General features: G+C 43.3%; 1 protein-coding gene across 1 annotated transcript; it reads left to right on the forward strand.

The window, feature by feature from the left end:
• Nucleotides 1-735: 735 nt before the first annotated feature.
• Nucleotides 736-26,650, forward strand: RHOA (ras homolog family member A). The gene is made up of 5 exons (XM_080625892.1): nucleotides 736-875; nucleotides 18,330-18,487; nucleotides 21,212-21,332; nucleotides 24,283-24,413; nucleotides 25,376-26,650. The coding sequence occupies exons 2-5, from the start codon at nucleotides 18,332-18,334 to the stop codon at nucleotides 25,547-25,549; spliced, it is 582 nt and encodes a 193-aa protein (XP_080482018.1). The 5' UTR covers nucleotides 736-875; nucleotides 18,330-18,331; the 3' UTR covers nucleotides 25,550-26,650.
• Nucleotides 26,651-27,203: the final 553 nt, after the last annotated feature.

The following is a 27,203-nucleotide window of genomic DNA, read 5'->3' on the forward strand; positions in this document are numbered from 1 at the left end:
AGCAGGGAAACAATGCAACAGATGAAGCCCTATCTTCCTCCAGGACACACTGCATCAATTATGGAAGCTCTGTATCCCCAGACGAGGACAATCCTCACCATCAGGCACACCACGAGACATGCTCAGAAGATCCTGGCAATAAGACGTGGTGTAGTCTGACCCTGTTAGTTCTTCAGCTTCTTCCAACAGCTCTGCCCAGCTTCTGTTAACAGCTGAGCTTACTTGCCTGACTCACAGAAACAGGGAACCAACTCCCAGCCCAGACAGGATCATCTAAAAGGCCTATAAGCAAACAGGGCACCCTCATACACCAACTCCCTACCACAGCCGCTTTCCCCAGCCTAGTGAGACACAGGTGCCCCCAGGTACCCAGGGCCGGAGGAGGAGCTGTACCTAGCATCTAAAACTCCAAGCCAGTGGCCACCCCACAGGTTTGTCCAGCTCGAAGACAAGCAAGGAAAACGCATAAACATCCCCCTACAGGTCACCCACCAGAGAAGGCCTCACGGCGGGCACGAGGCGCGCTCAGGACCAGCTGCAGCCCCTCACCGCAGCCACCAACGCACCCAGACCACGACACAGCCACACTAACCCAACCCACCCGGCGTAAATAGCACCGGGACTTTTATAGCGCTCTTTCCCGGCAGCCCCCACGCCCGGCCGCGCTGATTGGCTCGTCGGGGACGCGCGCGCGGGTGCGTGCGCGCGGGCCGTGGGCGGGAGGGGCCGGGTGGGGCCCTGTCTGAGGGAGCGCAGCGCCGCGCCGGGCCGGTGAGCGCGCACGCCCCCGCCCCGCCCGTTTCCGTTCGCCGCTGCTCGAGCTCGGGCCTTTGGAGCAGGAAGCGGCGGGAGTGAGACTCAGCCCTAGGCCGCAGGTACCGGGGAGGGTTCTTCGCCTACCGGGGGGTGGGTAGTGGGAGGGAGGCAGCCCGCCGGCTTTCTCCCCCTCCCTTCGTGCCGCTGCCGCCGGGTGGGGCCCGCCCGCCCCCGCCGGGATCCCGCGCTGTGGCCTGCGGGCGGAGGCGGTCGGGCCCGGCCGAGGTTTTCGCCGCCGCGCCCGGGCGGCATCGCCGTGCACAAAAGCGGAGGGCGTGTGTGCGGCGGCCCGGCTGCCCCTCGAGAGCCCCCAGGTTTCCGGGGCCGGTAACGGGGCCTTTTCCGGGCGGCGGGGGAGGAGAGGGCAGAGACCGGCAGGCCGGGGTGCGGCCCTGCAGGCTCCCCCCTGCTGGAGCGGCCTGTACCGCGGCGGGGACCGCGCTCGGTGCTGAGGCGACAGTAACTACCGTCCCCGCGCGGCCGCGGGTGTGACACGAGCGGGCACCGGGCGGTGGGGGTGACCCGGCTGACTGGCAGCTTGTTGTGGTGACGTCAGCCGCGCGCGCGGGAGCCGGGCCGTGGCGCTGGGCTCCTGCGGAAGCAGCTCCCGGCGCTGGTAACGTCCGAGCTGAGAGCGGGGCAGAAACCGCCCTTCCGAGCGCGGCCCGGAACTTCGCGTTCTGTTGGTTTTTACCGGTGCGGCCTCCTCGGGCCGGGGGCGCGCGGACAAGCTTGTAGCAAAGAGCGCGGTTTTGGTTCAAAACTAACTCTTAGCGCGACCGGCAGCCCCTACCTTAGGCTGAAAATTACCCAGCTTTAAATTAAGCGGTAACTAAAGATTCTTTGCCGGGAAGCCCATTCTGTCTGTGGCGAGAGGCACCTCGAGACTACTTTGGTAAAAAAACCAAACACCAAAAACTTATTCTGGAGGTTTACAGAGTTAAAATAGTTACAGAGGATCAGGACAAAGTGTTGTCCCCAGTCAGATGATACTTAACTGCTCTCGTATCCCTTTAAGCTTCTCTTCGAGATGTCTGGAACGGGGAGTTGTTTGGTTTTAGTTGCTGCCTCATATCCAGCTTTTGTTTCTGTCCCGCTGCAGTTCACCTGCTTGGTGCAGGGAGCACTTGGTCAGCAGCAGGTTCCATCCACTCTGCGTGTGCTGCAGGATTCAGAGGAGGCTAAATTCTAGGACCTACCTAGGGAATGTTAGGTTTGGTGTTGCGGTTCCCCCACCCAGACTTTAGGTAACAGTTCCGCTGCCTGTGCAATTTTTAAATGGTGTGCTGCTAGCGCAGAAATCTCAAAAAATTAGTTTTACGTGTCCTAAGTGTTGTATGGGACTCAAAGTATTAGAGTTTCCAGTGGCTTTATTTGGGGATTTTTTTCAGTGGGGAAACATGAAGTCTCTCTCTCACTGAAAAGATAAGTTGTGAAAATATTTACTTTTATGTTGAAGGCTCTTCTAATGCATTGGTGTGCCTTCCTCCTGTCCTTACCCAGGTCTCCAGCCACAAAGCACTAGTATTTCTGTTTCACTTCTGCAGGCTAATTCTGGCTCTGATTTGGACCAAGTTTGTGTGTTTAAAAAAAGAAAAATTGCCATTAGCCTTATTTCATTCTAATTAGTTCACTGGAATGTTTCACAGCCTATTCAGCGTAAATGCTTGACATAAATGAATTGTAATGGGTGATTTGTATAATTTAACATTGAAATATATGGGTTTTAAAAAAATAATTTCTCAAACATAAGAGCACCTTCACACAAGGGGCAAAAGAAATGTGGTCACAGAGCTAAGCAGCTCCTGTGTTATCCCTTGTAGTTCACCATACTCCAGCTCTGGCCCAGTGCCACAGCAATTGAGCGCCAGAGGCGGGAGTTCTTTGAGCCAGGAACTGACAGTAAAAACATCCTAAATGATCTTAACTGCCACCAGGATGTGGGACCAGCGATGGCTCTTCAGATAAGCAAATTCCAAATAAAACCAATTTGATAGTTTGAGGGCAGCTTGGAATATCATTGCCCTTTTTTTTTTTTAATGGTAACTCTTATTTTTCCTACTTTTTACACTTCCGCCTTTTCTCTCAACATCTTTATGTTGCCCTGAACCCTTTCTGTGATCCACTCAACCCTAGAAATTTCCAACCTTGGCTGCCACCTTCTCACTAGCCTGTTGTATCTCCTTCTTCAGTGTCTCTGCAACATTTTATTCCCTGCTACTATGATATCATTAGGTTCTTTTCAAGTCTCTACACAGGCTCTATCTTCTGTGTTTTATACTAACTTCTAATCTGGCTCATGTGTTATTCCACATGGATGTAATCTGTCCTGTACTGCTCTGTTGTCTTATGATTTGTCTTCTAATGCAGTTAACTAATATGGAGGAAAAGTTTAGTTGGTGAGTTTGAGGAAGTTAGTATGTAAGCAAAGGTTCACCCGCATACCGTTTAAATCTGAAATTGATCTGTGATGAGTCTGGCCTAGTAAACACTTAATAAGAGGTGAAACCCCATAATACAGAACGGTGCTGTGCAAAATAAATGCACCAAATGGCAACAACCATCACTCCCAGAGTACAGCTATGCAAATGCACACACCTGAATGCAGTATGAAAATCCTCTGCTGCTTGCCTGGTGATGTGATTCCTCTCTTGCAACACCAGATACTATGTATAAATAGCAAGGTAGCTGAGTAGGAAAAGGTAGTTGGTTATTACTTTGGGGATCATCTCAAAGATAAGAACAAATACTCCCAAAGACTGCCTCTTGTTAATTTATTGTTGCTTTAAGCCATATTAAACCACTATTAGGTGTCCGGATGCCTTCTGGCCTTGATGTGATCTCTGTTCTTGCCTCATTCTGAAGTGTGAACAAAAGCTACCAAAAGCATAATTGGAGTTAATGGAGCAACTCTGCTCTGTTCATGCTCTCTTCTGTCTTTTTCCTATCACCATGTTTTCACCTGAGAATGGCATTTGAGACAGTAAAAGAACTGAGGTATCCATAAACTACCTTTTAATGAAGATATTTGCCATCCCCTGTTGTGTATAGCCAGCTAACAGCCAGTCCTTCCTAAGTGAATCATCTAATTAAACTCATCAGAACAAGGTTCACTGTCTTTGACCAGCCTTCATGACCAAGGTCTCTAGCAGAAGGAACAGATGGAGAGCCGCTGGTATACTGAGTGATACTGGGCAGTACACCCACTAGGAATATGAGGTCTTTCTTTCCTCAAGCTCTGACAGTTGTGGGGTTTTTGATTGCTGCTTTTTTTTATTGTTGATTTAATCAGAAGTGGGGCTGAATTCAATCTTTTTGCTCAGTTAGTTCGCAGTACTTTGCAACAATAAGTGGTTCTATCTCACCTGACCGTGTACTGACTGATTGAACTGGGGCATTTGGAGCAGATCACTAGTGTGGATATGTACAAAGCGATTCCTCATCATCATCACAGTTTTAAGGAAGGTTGTCTTTGTGTATGTCTGTGGTTTGAAAGAACTATCAGCTCTCCAAATACCAGTTATCTCTGTTTGCATTCTTTGCAAGCATTTCATTTTTCTTACATTTTACACCTGGAAGCTCTTTATTCTTCACTTTCTATCTGCTCTGTTGAAATTGTGTGAGATGAGAAGGTGGCTTAGAGTAGGATCTTGACTTGGTACTGACAGAGTGAATTGGCTCATTTTTTGACCCATAGTCCAAAAGCTGTTTGGAAAGGCTGGGTTCCATGTAAACCGCAGCAGAGCCAGGCTTCTGTGCTTGAAATTGGAATGTTGTTGGGAAGATTTTAAATTATACTGTGGAATGTTGACAGATGAGAATGAGCATGCAGTTTGGGATAAAGTAAGTATTAGAAATAAGAAAACAGCCTTCAGAAAGTTCAAGCCATGAAGTTGACCAGAAGAGTAAATAAGAACGTGAACTCTGGCAAGTCAAATGAAAAATACAGTGACCCACCAGAACAACTCTGAGCAACATCATATTAATAGAGAAAATAATATATATATTATTTTTGAAGTACATCAGAAGCAAGAAAGGTGCTGGAGTCTGGAGGGCCAGTTGATGATGAAAAAGTGAAAAAAATAGTTGATGATGAAGCCATCAATAGAAAGTTAAATGACTTTATGTATATTCCTGTTGACTGTGGAGATGTCCAAGGAGGTTCCTATGCCAGAAATTCTCTTTATGTGGAACAGCACTCTTTGGAAGATCTGTCTCTGCTTGAAGTTTCAGCAAAGAAATTTTTATAGCAAAGTGATAGATACAGTTACAAAATGCCAGGACACCTGGTGCTTGCCCAGGGGTTCCAAAGGAAACTTGGGCCTGAAGTGACTGTATTGTTAATGATGCTGTGTAACTCCTTAGTACCTTGAAGCCAGAGAAAGAAAAGATGGCTTTACATGGTAGCAGTTCTTAATGCTAGTTCAGCAGGATATCACAGAGTTCAATGCTTTCTTAAAAAATAAATTATTAAAAAAAAAAAGTAACCAGATGGTCTGACAAGTTGCCATGGGAGAAGGTCAGTGTGGTTTCTGCAAAGAGAAATGGTGCTGCTTAAATCTGCTGGAGATTTTGAATGACTCAACAAGTACAGAGAAGGGAAGTTTGGGACAAGAGAAGAATAGAGATATGTATTACACCTATGTTGTTTAGCATACTCACAAATGATCTGTTGAGAAAGGTGTGAGGTAGTAAGGAAAGAAAAAACAAGAGCTTGCAGTTCATCCTTCTGACACTGAAGTACAGGCAGCAAAATGTCAGGTGAATTTGTTCATCTGATAAATACAAATTTGGAGGAAAAAAATTATCTTTTTTTTTTTTTATGCACCAGTGGAGTGAAAGGGAATTATTGCTACTTAAGAGGAAGAGCTTATCATAATTCTGTGAAAACATGAGTTTAAAACTCAACAGTGCTCATATGAGCATGTGTGCAGGGCTTTGGGGAAGGGAATAAAGAAGGTAACTGCACAGCTCTCAGTTCTGAGCATGCTGATTACTGTGGTTTTGTGTGAAGGAAGATGGACTTTAAGATACAAAGCAACCAGAAAAGCAAAGAAGAGTCTGAGAAGAATGATCAGGGATAAGAAATTGGTTTCATACAAGGAATGCTTAGAAAGATTTGAAGCCTTGAACTTGGCAAAGATGTGACTGAGCAGTCTGGTCTAGATCAAAACCAATGTTGCTGCTCCAGCAGTCTGTATTGAGACTGCAGAATACAGCACCACAAAGTGCTTTGAATGACAATGATTTATGTGGCTTCAGAATTAAACAGATGAAATCACAGAAGAAAATGCTATCAAGTGGGCTGCTGATCGCAAAGATTAAAAAAGCTAAGAATACCCCCAAGCTGGAAACTGAGAAGATACACTTGCAGAGATATCAATGCATTTGCTCTTCTTTTACTCTCTTAATCAGCTGAGGTACCTGCATGTGTCAGGCAGGGTGCTGGACTTGGTGGGTGTTTGACCTGAACCAATACAACCTTCGCAGATGTCTTGTGGTGGGAGAAGGAACCACAGGTGAGAGTGTCAGCTATGAGTACAGAAAGATGGTTGTCTGGTATAGTTGGTGTTCTCTGATCCATACATGCTTCCTTCTGCTGCCAGCTACAGGACAGCAGTGGGTGCCTAAAGACAGTCTTCTCACCCAGGGAGAACCTGTCTTGTTCAGCATGTGAGTGCTCCGCATCCCTTTTGACATGCTGGAGGTGTCTGGGAAGAGAGAATATAAAGAAAAAAAAAGCCTGGCACAAATGCAAAGCGTTTTGCAGATTGCGCATGAGTGGAGATCCACAGATCTACTACAATTACCTCAATATTAACCCCTAATCTCATTTTGTGCAAAGTAATCTTGGGACTTGGTATTGCATAAGAGAAGTGTTCTCTTAAGTCATCATACCTACAGATAACACAGATCTAGTTGGTAGGGGCAAAGTCACAGGGATTTTAAGTGAGGCTGGAAGGACAGCAATGGCAGCCCCAAAGCCTGAGGACAAAACGCTGTTTTCTGCCCATGTAGCTCCAGGTTTGCCTTCAGCCTTGGAGAGGGACTTGTCATGGCAGAGTAGGGCAGGGGAGAAATGCTGGAATTAATCTTTCCTGGGTTCTGAAATTTTACAATTTCCTAATTCTATAGAAGAAGGGAGGTGAACAGCACAGGAGTGAACTTTGCAGATAGTCAAGATCAAAACTTGTAGTAGACCAGGAGGACCTTGCTAAGTGTGGTGTTTGCAAAACAGGATGCACAGTGACAATGTTAAGAGTTTTGATTGCAGATATTGCTATTTTAGTTTCTAACAATTTTGGCTTAAACAGGCCTAGAAATGATGTTTCAGGAACCTCCTTTTGCGATGTTTTCCCCCAGTCAAGCGTTGAAAGCAAATTCAATAACTTGGAAAGGAAATGAAGGCATCTGTTTTGCTTGCACTTAAAAACAATGCAAAAAAGCCTTACATATGAAATATGAGGAAAGCTGAAACTGAAAGTAGAAAATACAAACCGGAAGCTTAAATGCATGAAATGTAACTGAGAGAAAAAGAGGGCTCAAAGAAACTTGAAAAGTTGAAATGTGTTAGGAGCAGCAACACCTTGCTCTGTGCCCTGCCTGCTTCTGCTCTGAACCTGGCTCATCTAGAGTGCCCTTGTCTCAGTTTTAAAGAGTGAACACTCAGGTCCCAGCTTTTCTCACCACTGCTTAGGATCTTGGACAAGTGTCTATAATAATTTTCTTCCTTGGTTGTGTCGCTTCCAGATTTTCCTTTTTACAGTTCAGCCATAGTTCTTCATATGGAGGCTGTTCTATGGTTTAATCATCCATGTTGCCCTGCTCTGAGTCACTTCCAGTTCCCTTATAGCATCTTGACATGGGGAGGATCACAACTGCAGAGTGATGCAGGTGTGCTTGTGGTTTCCTACATCAGCTTAATGATTTCTTGTTTGTTCATTTTTTCCTAGTGCTTAAAAATGGAATTTTACTATTAATTTTTTTTAGCTCTTCAGAGTGTTGAGCTTCTGTTTGATAGGATTTAACTATATAACCCTAAAATACTGCTCTCGAGCAACAGTGATCATCTCCCAGCCGTCATTTCATATTGAAAGTTGAATCTGGTTTTTTGCCTTTTGTATCTCTTCACATTTATATATTTCAAATGTTAGTGCTTAGACACAGCATCTGTTAAGGTTCTGAAATTCATCACTGTAGGCCCTTGCCTTTATTACCTGGGCATCTTGGCATCATCAGTAAATTTTGTTACTGCTATTTTTCCTGGCTTTTTCAGGTCATTTAGGAATGTTGAGCTGTTCAGGTTCAGTTGATGGTCTTTTGTGAGAGATGAGCATTTCCTTCTGTCTGGTTTCCCCATCTTTCATGAGTTACTTACGTGTTCACAGGGAAATTCCCTGTAATCAAGTGTCTTGATTATCTCTTTGAATGAAATTAAAAAAGACTGAATTATATTGCATGCTTTATGTGACCAGACTTGGTAACTGACACCTCTGGTTTGATACATCTAAGTTCTGAAGATCTCTGGCCTGAGAATGGAGGGGGGGTGATATATGTCTTTATTTTTTTTTCCAGAAAACTCTTTACATACTGCAACAGTTTAAGGAGTTTGAAAGAATGTGAATATGTAGTAATAACTAAGAGAACAACCTTAATCATGATAATCCCATCAGACTAAGGCATCAATCCCAGGTGCAATAATGGAATAAGTAACAAAGTGCTCAGGAAAGAATTACAGCAACATCACTCAGCCTGGACTAGGGGAAACAGAAACAATTAGTGTTCATTGTTTCAGTTTGGTTCTTAAGTAGAGGTGTTCATCTCAGCCTTCAGTTAGCACTTGACAGTAATTGCATGTCAATTAGAAATGAAGCCAGGACAAAATCAATATGGTTCATATTAAATTTAGTAGAAAGAGGACAGCTTTAAAAGGTTAGTGGAGGCTCAAATGAATCTGTGTATAGGGAACATAGGCTGTGTTTCTTACAGCCTTACATCACCTGGAGGAAACGCAAAATACCAATATGAAGAAATTGGTAGAGGCCATTTAAATGAGGAACTGACAAAAAAACCCTCTGCTAATGCAGAAAATGTAACTGCTGGCCTGATACCATTCAGGGAATCTGTTATCACCTGCCTTAAAGGCAAGATTGTCTGCACTTGAGTTAAAGCAAGGAGTGAAACTACTGAGGAATGACTGAGCTGCAGCTTGTTTGCGCTTGAAACACAGCTCAGGGTGTGGCTCCATGGATGTAACAGCACAGCCTTGTCAAAACCCTCTGGGCTCCAGCTCCTGGGGCCTGAGTTGTTTGCTCCAGCCCTGGTGCATTTGGGGCTGTGCCTGGATGATGTGGGATGTGAAGATACACACTGCTGTGCTGCTGGGCTTCCAAGGGCCCTTCCTGGCTGAAGCACTTCACGGTGACATCTCTGCCACTTTGTTACTCCTTATGATATGAGCAGCCAGCTGATAGATCACCCAGCTGCTACTGTCAAAGGTGTAAAGGTATTAAAAGCTAAAATAGATGTATGCTAGGATGCTACAGTCTGGAAAGTCTTGCTACATGAGCAGCAGAAAGAGAGTGAGTGAGGTAAACTGTTTGTTCTCTTTCCATTTTGGAATTAGAAGGCAGTAAAACAAACTAATAGGAACAATCTTAAATTTGAAGGAAGTGGCTTTACACACAATGTGTAATTAAGCTGTGGGAACTCCTTCCAACAGGATGTTGTGAATGCTGGAAGTTTACTGGGTTCAAAGGGTGTCTGGACAAGCTTATGGAAGAGAAATCTGTTTGAGGTTACCAAATTCATGGGAACCACATCTGACCCAAGAAGCTCCTGAGCTGAAAACGGTTGGAGGCTGGAGAGCATGGAGGGAGAAACTTCTTATTCCTTTTTCCTCTTCTGCTTCTCTGTAGGAATCCACTCCTAAGCTGATCCTAAATGCCAGGTGCTGAGGTGGAGGGACTTCAGTCCCAAGGCAATATGCTCATTTTTATATGTGTGTAGACCTGTAATAAAGGATGGTCTGTGAGTCTCTAGATGTAGGAAATGTAAGTTTAGCTGCAGAGACAACTTGGTCTCCTGCTTGTTGTCTGTGCTGGAGCTGCTTATGGAATATGGTGCAGGTGTAGAGGGTTGCACAGGTCGTGGCTCGGGTGTTTACCAAAAGGTAGTTTGTGTGTTCTGGAAGTGCTTGGTCATGCTGAGGCATCATGCCTGTAAAGCACAGGTGGGTGGGCTGAGCAGGGGAGGAGAGCAAAGCAAAATGGTTTGATCTTTCCTTTGGTCGTTAGAAATCAAGAAAATATATCAGAATCCAAAGCCATTTTTGTCTCAGAGTCAGATGAATCGTATGATACAGGATTTATCCTGAAGAGGAAAGCAAGGACAGAGACTGCAATTTGATATGATGAATCCAGTTTTGAGACTTCACATGATATCTCAGATTAGATGTACTCTGTCCGCATGACAGCCAACATGGATCTAGCACTGGTTGCCCATTTGGGTGTCCTCAGGAACTTTGCACTGGCAGGCTTTATCCTGGAGGAGGAATCTCCTGCAGTATCCCATCAATCATAGAAGAAGCATAAACAACACAGTGTGTGCTTGACTGAAATGCATTGTGTGCCCATGCCTATTAAACACTGGGTTTGTGCTTTTTCGATAACACATCAGTCATTAAGGGTTCACCAGGACTGGCAGCCAGTGTTAAGATCTAATGCTGTTAAGCTGCCCCGGCTCCCCATTCTGGTGATGTGGTACAAAGAGGCTTGAGCTGCTTATTTGTGGAGTTAGCTGGGACCTGGTGAGGTTTATGAGCTGGGGTTATAACACAGCTATACTTCTCCCAGGTTAAAGCTGCTCTGGAAGTGTACAGCTATGTTTGCAAAGCACTTTTACCAAACTAGTAAAACTTGTCAGGCTTTAGCATGGTTAACACATAGCTGGAATAAACTGCTAGCAGAAAGCTGAATGCCTGTCTCTCCCTGTTCAAGGACCTTCCTGAAGGACCTATGACCCATGTCCAGTATTTTAATCCCGTTGGATACTGTGCTGATCTCTTCTGTATCAGTTTTTCAATTGTACTTCAGTCTTAGAACAGAACATTACTATTTCTCTGTGGATTACATTACTGCAGTGTCAGTGGGCCTGCCCTGTGCTCTGCCAGCTTTGGGATTTTTTTAAAGTGTTAATTTTGTATGTAACCCTCCAAAAACCCCCAGCAGATAGCTTTTTCTTAACAACTGCTCCCACATAGCACCATAGTTAGAAATAGGTCTATCTTGCTGCAGTACTGGCAAACTGCTTTATGTGCTGGATGCTGCAAGGAGTATAAATATAGTTGTTTCCCAAAGGCCTTGTTAGCATTGCTTTAAATAATGTGGCTTATCTGTTTGTGAATGCAAGTGTCCACAAGCAAGTTTGCACAGAATTGAACACATTTCAGTTGTTAAAATATGCTTTGTGACTGTCTCCTTTATAGCAGTGACTGCATTCTTAGTTTTAGTGCTTGTATTCCAGTAGCTTGTAATTGAACTGTATTTCTACCCCAGTAACACTTGATTTCAAGTTGTATATTGTACCAAATGTGCATGGCCACTCTGAGCATGGAGTTAATCTGGCTTTACTTTCAGTGCAGTTGCACAGATGAGATCTATTCTGGATGTCTTTGGAAATAAAGACAATAAATCAGTGGTCACTTGCAGCATGTTCTTCCAGGATCTTTTAGGAACCCTGTAGCACAAGCATGGATTGTCTCTAATGCCTTTATGTGATTGAATCACTTTCTTTAATTCTTAGGGTTGTGGGTTTTTTGTATGCTTATTGCAGTCCCAAGGCTGTTTGTTACCCATTTTGCAACCTCTTACAGAGGTGAATTGGGCTCACAATTTCCTTTACTTCACAACTATTGCTATTTAAGAGCATGTCCATCCTGTATGAGTTATTTGGAAAAAGATAGCTTGATAGGCTTGTGTATGCTCAAAGGAGCTTGTTCAGAGTCACATGAATAGCATTTCAACAGCAAATGTTTCTGATATTTGTTTGTGCGTACTTTAACTAATTAAAAGTGTAGTGGAGAATCCTGGATTCTGCTCTGAAGGAGGATAGGTTTGAGCAGTTACATCCTTCTGCCATCCTCCTCCTGGCGTGTTTGCTCATCCCCTCCCTATTCTCTGCTGATGGTCTTTGGACTACTTCCCCCACCCAGATGCTCCATATTCGATCTCAGTTTCTTCACTGTATACAGGTGCCCTAAAAGCAGACCTGTTTGCCTTTGGACTGATGTGCTTTCTACTCCAGACTGTTTTGATAGTTCTTATTTTTGATGCCAGACCTTGCTATGCTAAACAGCCAGAAGAAAGCTGTGGCGAAAGCCTGCTTATCTGTGTCCTCTTCATCACTAGAGTCTTTGCAGAAACTCCTTCCTCTTCCCTGTCAAAACTTGGAACAAAAGTGAGTGTATTTTATCAGTAAATTCCGGTCCTGGTGCAGAGGCAGTTCTCCCTTCTGGTAGGTAGAGGGCAGGGCTTGACTGGTCAGGCTGGGAGACACTTGAGTAGGTTTTCATCTTCTGGTTCCTCAGCCTTGGCCTTTTCCTGCTGCTGGCCCAGAGCAGGACTGTCTGAATGCAGGGGGAAATGAAGGAAGTGAGAAGAGTACTAGGCTGTAACTCAATCAGTAGCAAACTCCTTCAGTACAGATCAGGAGGAGATCTGCCCATCTGACCCAACAGGCAACATGAAGTTGATGGTAGTTGATTGGTATTGAAATTAAATCCAGTCAGGATGCCTTTGTGGTGGTAAAAGGCTTTTTTTCCACTTTATTACTTTCTCCAGGATGAGATCCAGGGTGAGGCAGGCAAACCTGGCATGTTTGTTACCAGCTTAACCAGCTTCAGATATCCAAGTCAACAGCATGTCCACTGCCCTCTCATGCTGTGTGGCCTTGGGATTTGCAGGAGAGGAGGCACTGGAAATGTTGTTCCTTGTAAAAATAAATAGCCTGCTGAAGAGAAGAGGCAAATTCCGTGCAGTAAACAATAATACTTGGAGTAGGGGAGTACATTTAAAATGGGGGAAGGGAGGGAATATTTCCCCCATTTCTTGTTCTTCTGGAGTATTTTCTGGATTCTGTTAACAAGCAGAGCTTTATGCTGCATGAGTCTGGGAGTGTCACTGCACTTAGAAATAGCAGCCTCATGTAACAAGGATATTAGTGTGGCAACTCGGCAAACAGGAGCTCCTTGTGTTGTAACCTCCTGTAATGTTAGTGGGATTGAGTAAATGATGGCTGAAGCTCTTGCAATACCTGTGAAAGGCATTGGCCTAGTTTGAGGAAATGTCATCACTGAATCTCTTCCATTTAGATGAGTCACTGGACTCATGTTCTGAGAGTTTCCACTTTGAATCTAGCAGACTAGCTGGTTTTAAGAATCCTATAAATGAAGAGGTGGGAGGAGTGGTTCACTTAAGAGTAGGAAAAATTGCAGATCTGTCATCTTGCTGCAGAAGACAGCAGATTCCCCTAGAAGATTCCTGCAACCATGCTGCTACACTAAGTGGGATAGAATGCTTCTTGCTTCATGTTCTGTGTGCGTTGTCAGTGGTGCTGTTCCAGCAGCTTTCTGGATTTATTGGTCTCTCCCTGCTCTAAGCATTGCTTAAAAGGATGAATATGTGGTACTTGTGTTTTGTTACAGTGAGGTAGTAGTAACTTGGATTTGGTCTATTTGTAATATCCTCTTAGGTAGTTCATATGGTTGAGGTTTTTTACCTTTGAATGTAGACACACTCACTGGTGACGGGCTGCGCTGCAGCAAATACTAACTTGCATGCAGTGTAAGTACTGTACATATTAAATGAAACTTTTTAGGCTAGCAAAGTGCTTTCGGATTTCCAAATCAAAAAGCAAATTCAGTCCAAGGCTTCAGAACACTTGATTAAGTAAGCCAGAGCATGACAAAGTGCAGGAGAAAGACCTGACTGCTGTGAATGCTGTTAGTTTTGTCCTTGTGATATGCACCATTAAGCTGTAGCTCCATCCTAAGCAATCTTTTTTTTCCTTTATTTTACTACAGAGGTGTTGCTTTTCTGAGTATTTGCCAGACCTGCCAGTCCCTTCCAGCTCCCCACTGGATAGGAATGTATTTATTTCGGCTAAAAATAATTAGCTGAAAGATGCTGATCTGTACACTGAATCCTGTAAATGAAGACATTATTATTGTAATTATGCTAATGCATGGATTATGGGATGCTGTTGCTGTGGCCAGATATCTGCTAACATTTGAAGATTGAATATGGAGGTTTGGGGTGTTGTAGCACTGCTGAATGATGTCCATACACATGGAGATCTTCAGTGATACAGACAAGATGAATCTGTTGTAAGAAGAAAGCTAGGTGCAGGCTGAACAGCAGTGCTCCATCGTTGAATGTCCACAGGTTGAATAGAAGTGAAGGATATTGTTGTGGCAGCAAGTAAGGATTCAGCCTCACCAGCAGAGGAGAAATCTCAAGTACCAGAAAGCTGAGAAGTTTGTAACCACTAATGTCAGGAAGAAACAAGTGGTTGTGATGTTTCATGACTTCCTTCTGAGGTGGATGGAGGGATCTATACAGTGATCAGACCTGATATCCTGAGGTATCTGTGTCTACCGAGCATTTATATCTGAGCTGTTTCTGAAAATGTGTTGAGGTCCATAAACAAGCTATCCTCAGCCTGTGCTGCATGCCCAGGGGAATGCTTGAAGTAAGCAAATCAAAAGCAGCTCCTCGGGCTTTGGAAGCAAGTGAAAGCTTCAAGGATGTAATTGGTGATCTCTGCATCCTCTACTGAGTTTTATACAATACATTTCCTCCAAGGATATCATGCAGAAGGAATTGTTCTGTGGTAATGCTCTGGAAGTAAAAATATGAGAGTGCCGTAGGTCACCAAGAAAAGATAATGTGATTAAAGCTTTTTGTGAGTGTCCTGGAGAAGGTGGTGATGAGAGAATTTTAATTACCTAGGTAGTCAAAGTATTAGGCAGAGGGGACTGATCAGGAGGTGTGAGGTGTCCTGGAGGCCATCCTGCAGATGAAATACTAAGCAGGGGAGAGTCTCATGGGGTGAGTCGTAAGCAGTGGGAAGGAAGTGGCTGAGCATACACTGCTGAAAGGCACCTGGGTTGACAGAGTGGTTTTCCATGTTGGGTACAGAGTCAACAGATTTCAGGAAAGATTCAGGCAGGAAGAGCTTCATGATAGGCTTTTCTCAGGAAAAAGATACTGCAGAGACAAAATAAAGTTCTTGAAATATATACATAAAAAAATAAATTCAAGGGTTTGTGCTTTGGGGAAGGGTTGGCTTTTGTTGGGGTTTGTGTTGGTTTGGGGTTTTTTTTTGGAAAGGGTTTATAGAAGGCACTACTTTAAATGATACTGTTTGGGGTTTTTTTAAAGTATTACAGTTCTCTTGTAGACCTTTGGCATAAATATATAGAAAGCCAAAACATAAAATGAGATTCAACTGGCAAGGAACACTTAAAAAAGTCTGGAGTAACAGATGTATTTAGGAAGAGTTGATCTGATAATCCACAGAAAAAGACAGTTATCCATAGCTTATGCTGGTCACCTACCCTATGTGCTATTGCAGGTAGCACAGCTGACCAAGGGCCAGAGCCCCAGCCACCAGCACAGAAGGGGGAAAGAGGGAGAATACTGAAGAAGGGCAGGTTATCCCATCCTGTCATCCACCTGCTTTGTCTCCAGTGTGGTTTCATCAGTGACCTAGATAATTATTACTAAAGTTGCATTTGAGAAAGACTATGATTAAGGTGGAGGACAGAACTAGAACCTGAAGGTAGAATAGAATATCCATCAGCAGAAGGATAAATAAAAGCATGACAGTAGAATATTCAGCTGTGTGAATAGAGAGCAACTCACTATGTGGCTGTCCTAAGATAAAAGGAGTTATCTGGGAGTTACCATGAATTAAAAGATAAATGTATCAACATTGTTGTCTTTGGGGGGGTGGTGGTGTTGGAACACGCTTCCAGTATGGAGTTTAAGCAACAGTGTATCCTGGAAGATCAATAAATAAATTAATCCTTCAGCTCTAGTTAATGTTCCTAGAGCCCCAGGTGAAATACTGGATTCAGCTTTTGGGCTCTGTGCTTTGGCAGATTTGTGCCAATTGGACTGTGTCCAGAAGGGAGCAACAGGAAAGCCTGTGAAATATGATTTGCAAAGAAGACCTGAATAAACTGGAATTGTTTTGCCTGAAGAGAAGACTAAATGAAAGTATGTATTCTCAACTACACTAGGGAAAGGGAATAAACTATTCTCCTATGCCTGTGACAAATAGGATAAACAGTAACGGGCTTACATTACATAAGTAAAGGTTGAGGGTACACACTGGGGGAATTTGCTCATAGTAAACATTGTGGAGCACAGGAGCTGACAGCTTCAGAGGTTTTGTAGGACTCAGCATTACAGTTTTGAAAGGCAGATTAGACGAAGCTGACGGTAGGTAGAACTTGTAAGTAGTTGATCCTGACTTGGTACAGAGGACAGATGATTTCCAGGTCTGTAAAAATCAAATATTACCATTGCTAGAAGGTATTCAAACCCATCTAAAACCACTGGAAAGAAACCTTTTTAAAGCTTGGATCATTTTAAACCTTCCACAAATACAAAAATAACCCCAAATCCCTAAGGTAAGTAACTTGAATGTGCGCACATATATGTTCACAAAGTGAAATAAGCTCACTTTAGAGATAGATTTGGATTACTTGAGCAGTTTTGTCTGACAAAGCTATGTGCTACAAGTCCTTGAACCCATGCAGCTTGATGGGCTAAAATGGTCCTTCTCTCTTTGCCCCTGGAGCAGAAGTACAGAATCTCTGTAATATCCACAGCTTCTTCACCCCCTAATAGTACTAATGTTGCGTTCAGATGGTTGATTTTACCTTTTTATTTAATTTCGTAAGGCAAAAGAAGAGGTGGAAAGGAGAAAATGGGGTTTCTGTGTCTTAATTCTCTTCTATGCTTTTTTGAGCCGTTCTGCCCTTGCCAGCAGCCCCAGTCTTCCTCATAGAGCTTTGTACTGGGATTGTCATGGCAAAAGTTAACTCAGAAGGGTGCTCCCTTTGTGGTATTTTGGTCATGCAATAGTAGGTATTATGGTGGCCTTGCTCCATTTCCAGGAAGCTTCATGGGATGACTAAGCAGCTTCCCCTGGAGTGGTTTTTTGTTACGGAGAAGAAAGTAGTTATGGTTCTGTCTCATTCCAGTCTCTTCTAGCCAGGTTACTCCCTAAATCTCCAGCTTGTTCCTGCAGTGGTCAAAATAAATGCTTAGGGAAAAGAAAGAAGAGAGCAGGCACATATATAGTGCTACCCAAAGTACTCTCTCAGCCTCAAAGTCCTTTTACTATGGAGATTTTCTAAGGCAGAAGTGGTCTTTTCATTCTTTAATTCGCATGGGAAGCTTCTCCCATGTACTTGCCCAGTCCTCTTTAGGCCTGTGTAAGTTTCTTGTGTCTATAGCATCCTCTTGTTGGACTTCTCAAGGCCCATTGCCTTCTGGTGGGTTTGATCCCTTTTCTGCTGTTTTTGTACCACACCCCTCGCATTCCATTTGTGGGGAGTGAAGATGAGCAGTCCATCCCTGTCCATACTACATGGGCCACTTGTGACTGTAGTAAATTGCCAAATCCAGCACAGTCATCTCCTCCAGTCCCACGCTGACTCCAGACTTTCATTGAAACTTCTCAAGCTTTCGTACCATCTTTCTGAGGCCAAAGTTGCATGTGAGCCAGCCATGGATTCTGGTACAATACACTGAACAGCAGATACCTGTGTGGAGCACCATGGTGGTGTCTTTCTCTGTGTCTCCCTTTGCTTAATGTAAGCTGACAGCAGGCTGTATTAAGCTTTTAATAGCGATGTCCCTTAAAGGAGGTTGGGGAGTGGCGTGTGGCCTTCCAAATCCTTTGCAGTGTGGTAGTTGTAATTTGAGGAACAGGCTGGTTACCTTGAGATCCTTCTGTTGGTACTCTGACATCTTCTGTTGGTACTCTGACTTCATACCTCTTTTAGAAGGGGAAGATGCTCCTCAGTCCAGCTCACTGGCACTCTATAGTTAAGACAACTCAGCATGGCAAGAAAATTGAATTGAAGCATCTCTGATTACCTAGAAGACACTTTTCAGAAGGTGCTCCTGGACAGTGCTGCTTGCTCACTTGCTGTCTCAGGGTGTTCCTATCTCAACCTTTAGAATAGGTCAAGAAATGTAAAGCCAGGCTGGTCTACTCTCCTATTATTTTTGCACCCCGTGGTTCACCAGTGTGTTTACAAGTGCTGGGGAACGTTTCTCTCAGGAGATGAGAATCTGAACTCACATGATTTCAGATACCTGTGTGAGTGTCTCTAATGGGCATGTTGACCCAATTTGAAAGTTCTTATTAATTGAAAGTTTAGTGGTTCTTTATTATTAGCATCTCAGTTAATGAGTTGTCATTTTATTTTTCAGCTATGGCAGCCATTCGAAAAAAGCTGGTTATAGTGGGAGATGGTGCCTGTGGGAAGACCTGTCTGCTGATTGTGTTTAGCAAAGACCAGTTCCCTGAAGTCTATGTTCCTACCGTCTTTGAAAACTACGTAGCAGATATCGAAGTGGATGGAAAGCAGGTATGTGCACATTGCTGTGACAGCCAGAATGAGCTTGCCGTTATCCAGAATAGCATGCACATCTCTGCTTCTTTAGTAAGTGGTTAATGCAAATGTTTTGTGCTTGTATTGTAAATATATTTTTAAATACTAAGCATGTTCCTGTGGAAAAACATACTGGCCTTTCTAGAACCTGCTGATATCTAGTGTCTGCTTAACAACCTATTTCTAACCTTATACGAGTTGAGATTCTAAAAAGCGTAGTTATTCCAACTTAAATGTTGCAGTAGGTGGAAAGGGATGGAGCAATTCAGAGACATGCTTACATGCTGAGGACATAGAGCTCCTAGCTTTTGGAGTTGTGTAGTGGAGTCCCTGTTTTAATAAGGACCTGGTATTGTGATTAACAAAGACTAGTTCCTGGAGAGAGTCTTTTTTCATACCCACTCCTGGCAACATGCTGAATCCTCTTCAGAGCAGATGACTGACAGGCTTCAAAGGGATTTGATTTTTGTAGTGCATGTCACCATCATCTGTCCTACTCGTCTGAAGGAATGCAATTTTTAGGAGCCAAGCATTCCCACGGCTCACTGAGCTTTGTTTTCAGTTGCTACTTCAGTAAATTAACCATTAAAATATTTCATTCTAGTTTTAAATATTTTGAAAATCAGTTTTCAATGTGTGTGACCTCTTGAGTCCTTTTGTTTCCCAAACAAGCAAACATGCCAGGCACCTGCTCTGAGAGACAGCTTTCAGAAGGCTGCTCTCTGAACACAGGGTTGGTTGCCTTCTGCATTTATGTCACACAAGGGAGTTCATGATGTGTGAAACTGTCACTTGCCATGATACTCCGGAAGCACACAAAGCACACACTTCGCATCTCAAAAGCTCAACTATTTTCAAATCCTTTTAAGCAGCCATGGCATGTGTCTGGTTTGTTACTGCAGCCACAGAGAGCTGACTTCAGTGCCGAGTATGTGGCAGGTTCTGATGCTTACAATGCTGAGCTCCCCTGTTTCGCCCCTTCCTTGGACATGTACCTTTGCTCTGGGCTCAGGTGCAGTCAGAACGTTGTCAGTCATTCTAGTTTAGATGCAGTGACATTGAAACTGCTCTGTTTTGATCCCCATGTGAACAAAATTTCTTTGAGCTAGTTTTGGGCTTATATTAAAATTGATTTCTTGCTGTTACAGGCATGGATTATTTGTGGGTTTAATCATGATAGTTCATGCCATTTGAGTCTAAAAAGAGTTTGTATCTCCTGTGATACAAATGGGTGAAATAAAACTTACTTTGAGACTACTATTAGAACATGTTTTCCCCCCAAGTGACAGCTTCTGCAGTTTCTATATTGTTTCTTAGACTCTTAAGGTCTAGTGTTTAAAATATGTACAATATCCATTTCTCTTTCTTATCACCTACTCAAACTTCCTTATTCCCTTCTGCCTGAATCTCTGCATCTCTACATGGCTGATCAGGGAGTTATGGCCTATCAGCTGTACGCAGCCAGTATCTAAACACAACTTGCATGAGCGGCTTCAGCAGAGCGTTTTCTGTGGTGGAAATGTCAGCTGATTAAGAGATCAGTGCTTAAGACTCTACTGTTTAGCAGCCACTTAAGCTCTCTTTTCCTAAAAAAACATCACCAGAAACGTTCAGAAGCCACGTGAAGACAAAGCGGTAATGGTATGAATGTGGGGGTTTTGGGTAGAGCAAAGGAGCTGATTCCAGTGTCACATGAGGGAACTCTCAACAGACATTTCTGTAAAAAATACGAATATTTGCTACAGAATTCACATTCACAAATCCAGAGGTGACTCTGAGAGGAGTATTTCTGACTGAAGTACAGAATAATTGTTTTGTGTATGCGTGTAACTAAGGCTTTGTTTTTCAGATTTAACTGAACAGTTATTGCATACCCAAGCTCACGTTTGGGTTGCAGTTCTGTTTTTATCAGAGCTGCTGTGGACTTTTTTGCTGGAATTTTTGTATGCGAGAGTTTAAAGAAGAAGCAGCCCACTCTGTTGCAAAGGCAGAGATGCATCAGGGAACCTCAAGCAAGAGTATGCCTGAAGACGTTGATTATAGTTTTAATTTCTTAGTTTAAACATTGGTTATTCCTTCTGCAGTTTTAAACGGGTATTTTCCTCCAGCTCCATCATAAGCAGAAATATTGAGAACATCAGCTACTTTATTCAGTTCTTAGTAACAAGAAACTTTGCACACAAATCAGGTTTATTTCAAAGCAAATAGCAAGAGTAAATTTCTGCTGTGGTGGAGTTTTAATGATTTTGTGCACAAATAAGTGCAGTCCTGACATTCTTAGTACAGGTTCCAGCTGTAAACCAATTGAAAATGTGCATAATCCTAAAAAGTATATACTTAAGCGAATCCAGTTTCACTAAAAACTGGTATTCCTGGAATGCTTATCAGAGAGATTTCCAGCCCGTTGGAGCAAATTCCCTTAGATTCTTCTGTCTTGCTTTTTTGCTGGTGGCTTTTGTGTCCTTTCAGAGAATGGATGCTGGTCATGGCTATAAAGAAAAGTCTCATAAGCTGCATAAATTGATTCCTGGAGTTATGGAACATAAAATTTTGAATAGTTCCTCTGTCCAAGCAGTTTGTCTTGTGGTTTCCTCCTTTCGAGTGGTGTTGACTGAAATATTTTATCCATTTCTCTTTGCTTACTGGCTTCTGAATTAAAACTTCCCTGATCTGGGTAACTGCCTTATTTTTGTTCTGCAGGTTGAGTTGGCTCTGTGGGATACAGCAGGACAAGAAGACTATGATCGACTTAGACCGCTTTCTTATCCAGATACTGATGTTATACTTATGTGTTTTTCAATTGATAGTCCTGATAGTTTAGGTAAGTAGAGCACAAACTGAATTAGAACCACCTCTCTGTGTTGCTGTACTCCCCTTGGAAATTGTCCTGTAAAATGTATTTTCAGGTGTGTAATGCTTGAGCTCTCCTAGTTTCTGAATGTTATGCTGGTTTGAACGTATAGTTTTCAGATATTAAGATCTTAAAGGAACGTGTGTTCTTCAAACATGCTAAGTTGCATTTTGAAAGCCTCAGCAGCCCAGGGCTGTGCTGTGTCATTTGAGCAACACATAGCAGGAAGGCAGCTCCCTGCCGTAGATCAGCAGCCCCAATGTGGTCTGGTGGGTAAGGGCAGGGAGCTGGTGTGCTCATCCTATGGGCAGTGCTGCCTGGGTGACCCCAAGGAAAGAAGAAGGCTGTAGTTGCACTCTGCTGTCTGGGAACCCTGCAAATACATAGGTGTCCACTGAGTGGCATGGCCCACACAAGTTTTAGTTTATTTTATGGTGGGGTTTGTTTCTTTGTTTGTTTGTTTGATAAGTTCTCCTTGGAATTGCAGGTTCTTACACACTCAGGACCACACTATATCCATGGAAATAGAGCAACTTTCTTTCTATGTATACGGGAAAGCTAGCTTTGTGCTTTCATACCTTTTCCCTCTCTCCCCCATTTATTCCAGAGATTGAAACACTCTGAGTTATTGGTCCCAAGTAACCTGGGGGTTTTTGCTCTCTCCTTGGTGAGTTAAAAACATAGGCTTAGAAGTACACTGGAGGGGAATCTCTACGTGTGGAAATTAGCTGGACATCTGTACTCTCCTAGTCAGCTTTACAGTGACTGACATGCTTGTCTTGGAGAAACGAGAAAAAAAAGAGTTGCCTGATTTAAGATTTCTGAGCTCCAGAAACATATGTTTCAAAAACCTGTGTATTAGATGATTTCCTCTTCTGCGTGCAGTCCAAGACCGGAATCTTGACTGATTGATTTATAAATCTGATGTGTAGATACCAATGTATTTGATCTTAGAAAGGTTTCTGAAGAGGGTAAGGAGCAGGAGAGAGAGATACTCTCATCTCTTAGACTCTGGAACTTTGATTTCTGTCCCTTTCAAATGGTAATTACTACATCCATCCAGGGTAGCCTGCTAAACAAATACACCCAGTAGCACTTCCTTAAAATTCTGTAAAAATTCCCATATCTACTTCTTGACAGCGAGAGGTTTCTTATGAGAATGCAGATAATGTTAAGGTAGATCTTTAGGCACGTGGATTCTGTGTGTGTATATGACCAGCTGTACTTTGACAAGAACCTTCTTTACAGTGATTGACTGGTCCTGATCTATCTTACGGATGAACCCGGCATCCCATAGTTATCTTAGGAAGAAATGAGACAAAAAGGATCCAGGAAGCACAGAAATGCGGTTAGTGGAAGGATTAGTCCTGCATGCAGCTACCACAGTAGCTGAAAAATACCATTCCTGCAACAATTCACAGAGTTTGAGTAAATGAGCAAACACAGTATTCCTTAAGATTGTTACAGTGATAGAACAGCCTGATTGGGGTAGTGTTTGATAGCTGCTCTTTCTTGTTCCTTGCTTTGCTCCTGAAGGGCAGCAGCAGTTGAACAGGCAGTTGGGTGTGAAATACTCTTTATAGAAAAACCATTGCTGGCTTGGTATCTGGAAAATCCTTCTCTCTCTCTTCACCACCTGATCCTGTGTTTGGAAGCATCTTTCACTGTCTGCCGCCAGAACAAGTGGAGGTTCAGTGGGCAGCAGTGCTGTGGTCCTGCCTGGGGTGGCTGTGAACAGCCACACACAAGGTGTGAGCTGTGCTCACTTCCACTGCATGTGCTGCTCCCCTGGCTGCTGGAGAGCAAATTGACTGACTGCCCTGGGAACAAGATGGCTCACTGAACCCCGGAGGCAGGGAGAGAGGGTTAATTCAGCTAAGTCTGATTTTGGGTGGTTTTTGACTCACTCTCCTCCCTTCCTGCTTGCCATTATCAGTGCCTGTGTCCCTGGGGGCAGTGGAGGAAGCAGTGACATGTCAAATGTGCTGCATCTAGAGGCAGGCACCCCCTGAGTACTCCAGATGCAGCTGCAGAACCACTCTTGTGGTTGTAGACAAAAACTGGCTTCAAAATGCTTGTCTGGGGGGTTCTTCCAAGCAAGAAAACAATGCCATAATAGTGAATGTCTCTTCAAAAGCTTAATGGAATTCCGTGGAGATAAAAAAGGGTTATATATCCTGCAGGTACCTTCATCAGGGAATTTCAGATGTCTGAGAGCTTCTGAAAGCAAAGCTGAATGTTTTGGACTGTTCAGCACTTCTGCTACAGAGAAATTATGAAGGTTTTGCTTTCAAAAGCCCTCCAGTCTTCCATTGGCAGTTCCATTTTAAAAATCGTCATGCAGGGCATTTCTGTCAGGAGGAAGAAGTTTCTTGTATATGAGCAAATTCATTTGTTGCAGATAGGGAGAAGTGGCAAATCTGCAAGTGACTTACAGAGTCTTTGTGCATCTGTGATGAGTGTAGAGAACAACATTTATGCTACAGTTAATGGGAGAGTTTGGATTGGTTGTTTGATGTTGCTTTATAAAAGGAAGAAGCAGTGTAAAAACTGATGATTCTGGGTTGTACCCATCTTTAGCTCCCGGAGATAAATGGTTCTCTTGAAGCAAAACATTGCATAACTTTCTGCTTCAGGATTCTGCATGCTGTTCTTTGAAGTTCCTTATGCTAACACCTGTCAAATAGCTACTGAGAGATGTAGAGAAGCCAAGAGGTTAGGTGGCCTTCCGCCTTCAAATTACTTTAGATAGACAGGCTTGTCTTTTTTGGCAATACCAGAACAGTTCTATTGGATTCCCAAATTAAGAGTAAAGGGTGTCAGTGTGGATTATCAAGCTCAAACCACTCAGGCAGTAGCTTTACAATAAAACCCCTCCCTAGAAGTGGTGGTTAGTACAGTCATACTTCTGTTTTTTCAGAAAACATCCCAGAGAAGTGGACTCCGGAGGTGAAGCATTTCTGCCCCAACGTGCCTATCATCTTGGTAGGAAACAAGAAGGACCTGAGAAACGACGAGCACACAAGACGAGAGCTGGCCAAAATGAAGCAGGCAGGTTCTTTTGCTTGCAATAAATGAAGAGTGTAGTGGTTGTGCCAGAGCATTAAATAGGCCTCCGTGGCTGGCTGCCAGCTTCCAGTGGGCTGCATAATGAACACTTGCCATGACAGAAACCAGAAAGCAGATATGATAGCCTTTAATTGAGTGTTTCTTTTTTCATATTTGGAGATACAACTTTTAGAAAAAAGGCATTCTCAACAATACAAATGGCTATATTGGGTTACCAACAATCAGCTGCTCTCCATGCTGGAGAGCTGCATCCCTGAGGTAGAAAGGAACACACCAAGTGTGTAAAGAACTCTCCTATGTAAAGAACAACTCGAGATGTTAATTATTTTGTATGTTCGGAATGTGAAAGGGAACAATTTTATTGGTAGGTGTTCTGAGGTGGTAACTACAGATGCTGTAGCTTGTTCCTGAGCCCATCACTAGGTTTCATTTTCAGGTTGAGTCTGAAGCCGCCAACCCAGGTTTGAGACTGCAGATATTCTGCCCTGTCCTGGAATATTTACTTCTTTTGCACGCTTGTTTTTATACAAAGACTGAGGCATTAATCTGGGAATTTGTCCATAGGCTTTTGTGAAAGTTGTAGCAAAGAGTTGCATGTTTCCTCAGAAATAAGCAATTGCTTGATCCGGTTTCAAAGAACCTTGCAGCCTTCAAGCTCAGAGGTGTTAGAACACTGATGGTGTCCTCAGGGACATTACACACACCCGTCTGTGTAATCCAGGCTGAGGTGCACACTGCATCTTGAGAAAATAAGCAGATTTTATTATAAATCTGCTTTTATTATTTAAAGGATCACTGTCAGGGTAGTAATTAATTATTAATTAACCAATTAATTATATGCATTTAATCCAGAAATGCCTTTGTAGGGAAGCTAGGTGGGAAAGACCAGTGCATGTTGGCATCATTTTGGCTTGTTCTCACCCATTGCTTTTGTCCTGTTACAGGAGCCTGTCAAACCCGAAGAAGGAAGAGATATGGCAAACCGCATCGGTGCTTTTGGGTATATGGAGTGTTCGGCAAAGACCAAAGACGGTGTGAGGGAGGTTTTTGAAATGGCCACTAGAGCTGCTTTGCAAGCCCGGCGTGGCAAGAAAAAGTCCGGGTGCCTTCTCTTATAAAGTGTGGCCAGAGGAAGATGGCCAAAGCAGCACCCTGCACTTGAGTAATTTTGAAGTGCTGTTTATTAATCTTAGTGTATGATTACTGGCCTTTTTCATTATCTATAATTTACTTAAGAGATTTAAAAATCGAGTCATCTTGCTACCAGTATTTAGAAGCCAACCATGATTTTTATAACAATCTGCATCAAATTCATCTGTGCACCCAAGGTTAACCTCAACATTCCTTTAACAAACCTTTTCTGCACTCACAGGATATGCCAGGCGCTAATTGAAGACAATTCTATCTCTCTCTCCTTCTCTCTAGAAAGAGAAAAAGCTGTCAACACAGAGGATTGGTCTGTAACTACTTTATAACTAACGTCCTATGCTAATTGAGTACAACAGTTACATGGCTGTTTGTGGAATCAAGTGTAGCTTCAGTGCTATCACATTTAGGAAGATCTGGTTTTCATGGCTCAGTGGTGTAAAACATTAGTTTGAAAATGTGATCACTCTGAAATGACCAAGTCCCATTCAGCTACGGAAAAGTGAGGGTTCTGTGGTTTCATGTTAGTTACCTTTTAGTTACTGTGTAATTAGTGCCAGTTTAAATGTATGTTACCAAAAATAAATCTATTTACCCCAGCTTAGATGTAGTATTTTTTGTATAATTGGATTTCCTAATACTGTTACTTGTAACCTCTGCGTTAAGGTGTTCTGGGTTTTTTAAGAAACTGTATTTGAAAATAAAGTCCGATGGAAAGCAGCTGATCCTCTTCCCCTGTTCATTTATAAGAGTCTGATCCATGGGAATGGTTTGAGTGGTCTGCACACCCCGGAGGAGTTTTTTCCATGACGTGCCGTAGGGATGAGAAAAGACAGCCTGCTCACACTCAAAGCTTCTGAACTGTTCAGTTGCCTTAAGTTCATTGCTGGACCCAGTTTCAAAACTAAAAAAAGAAACAACAAATGAAACTTTTTGTGTAAGTTTGGTTACCATGTAGTGATCAGACTCCTAACCTGTGAACTTCTTGCTGTTCTGCAGCCAACTAAACTCTTTCTGTATTTTCATTTTTCCAACAACTAATAGAATAAAGGCAGTTTTCTAAGCTCCCTGTATCCTGGTGTCTGTATTCCTCACTCTGGGTTTCTGTCCCAGCATCTGACAGCCTCAAGCAGAAGTACCATTTTTGATACAGCTGTGATAGGATTCCCTTAGCCATTACAAGTGCTTTAATGTTTATTTTTGTTTCCTAGCAAGTGATACTCGTCTATCGCTCACAGCCACTCCCAAATGTAGGAGCAGAGCAGAGGTGGAATCCCTTGCCCTGCCTGGCTTCTGTAGTGAGTGGCAAAGCTTCCAGGAGCTGCTTTTGATACTCAAACCAGACCCCAGAGCACAGTGGTTGAGTTGCATTTATCTGTATGGAGCATAGGAGTTGACGAGCAGGAGGAGGCTGTGCAGGTGGGAGCTGGAGAAGCAGGCAGTGGTTGGTCTGTGCTGCCATGTACCCTGTGTGCTGCACCTGGAGCATGTGTGAGGTGCTGTGCTTGGCAGCACATTTGCCACACTGCTTTCATGAGGGACACCTTCAAGTGCTGGAGCAAAGGATGGGCTTGAGGTACTGGCCTGTTAGCTGGTGAGCAGATCGCGCTGCTCCTGTGTGAGAAG

This window comes from Psittacula echo (genome assembly GCF_963264785.1).
Source record: "Psittacula echo genome assembly, chromosome: 9".
Lineage (NCBI taxonomy): Eukaryota > Metazoa > Chordata > Aves > Psittaciformes > Psittacidae > Psittacula > Psittacula echo.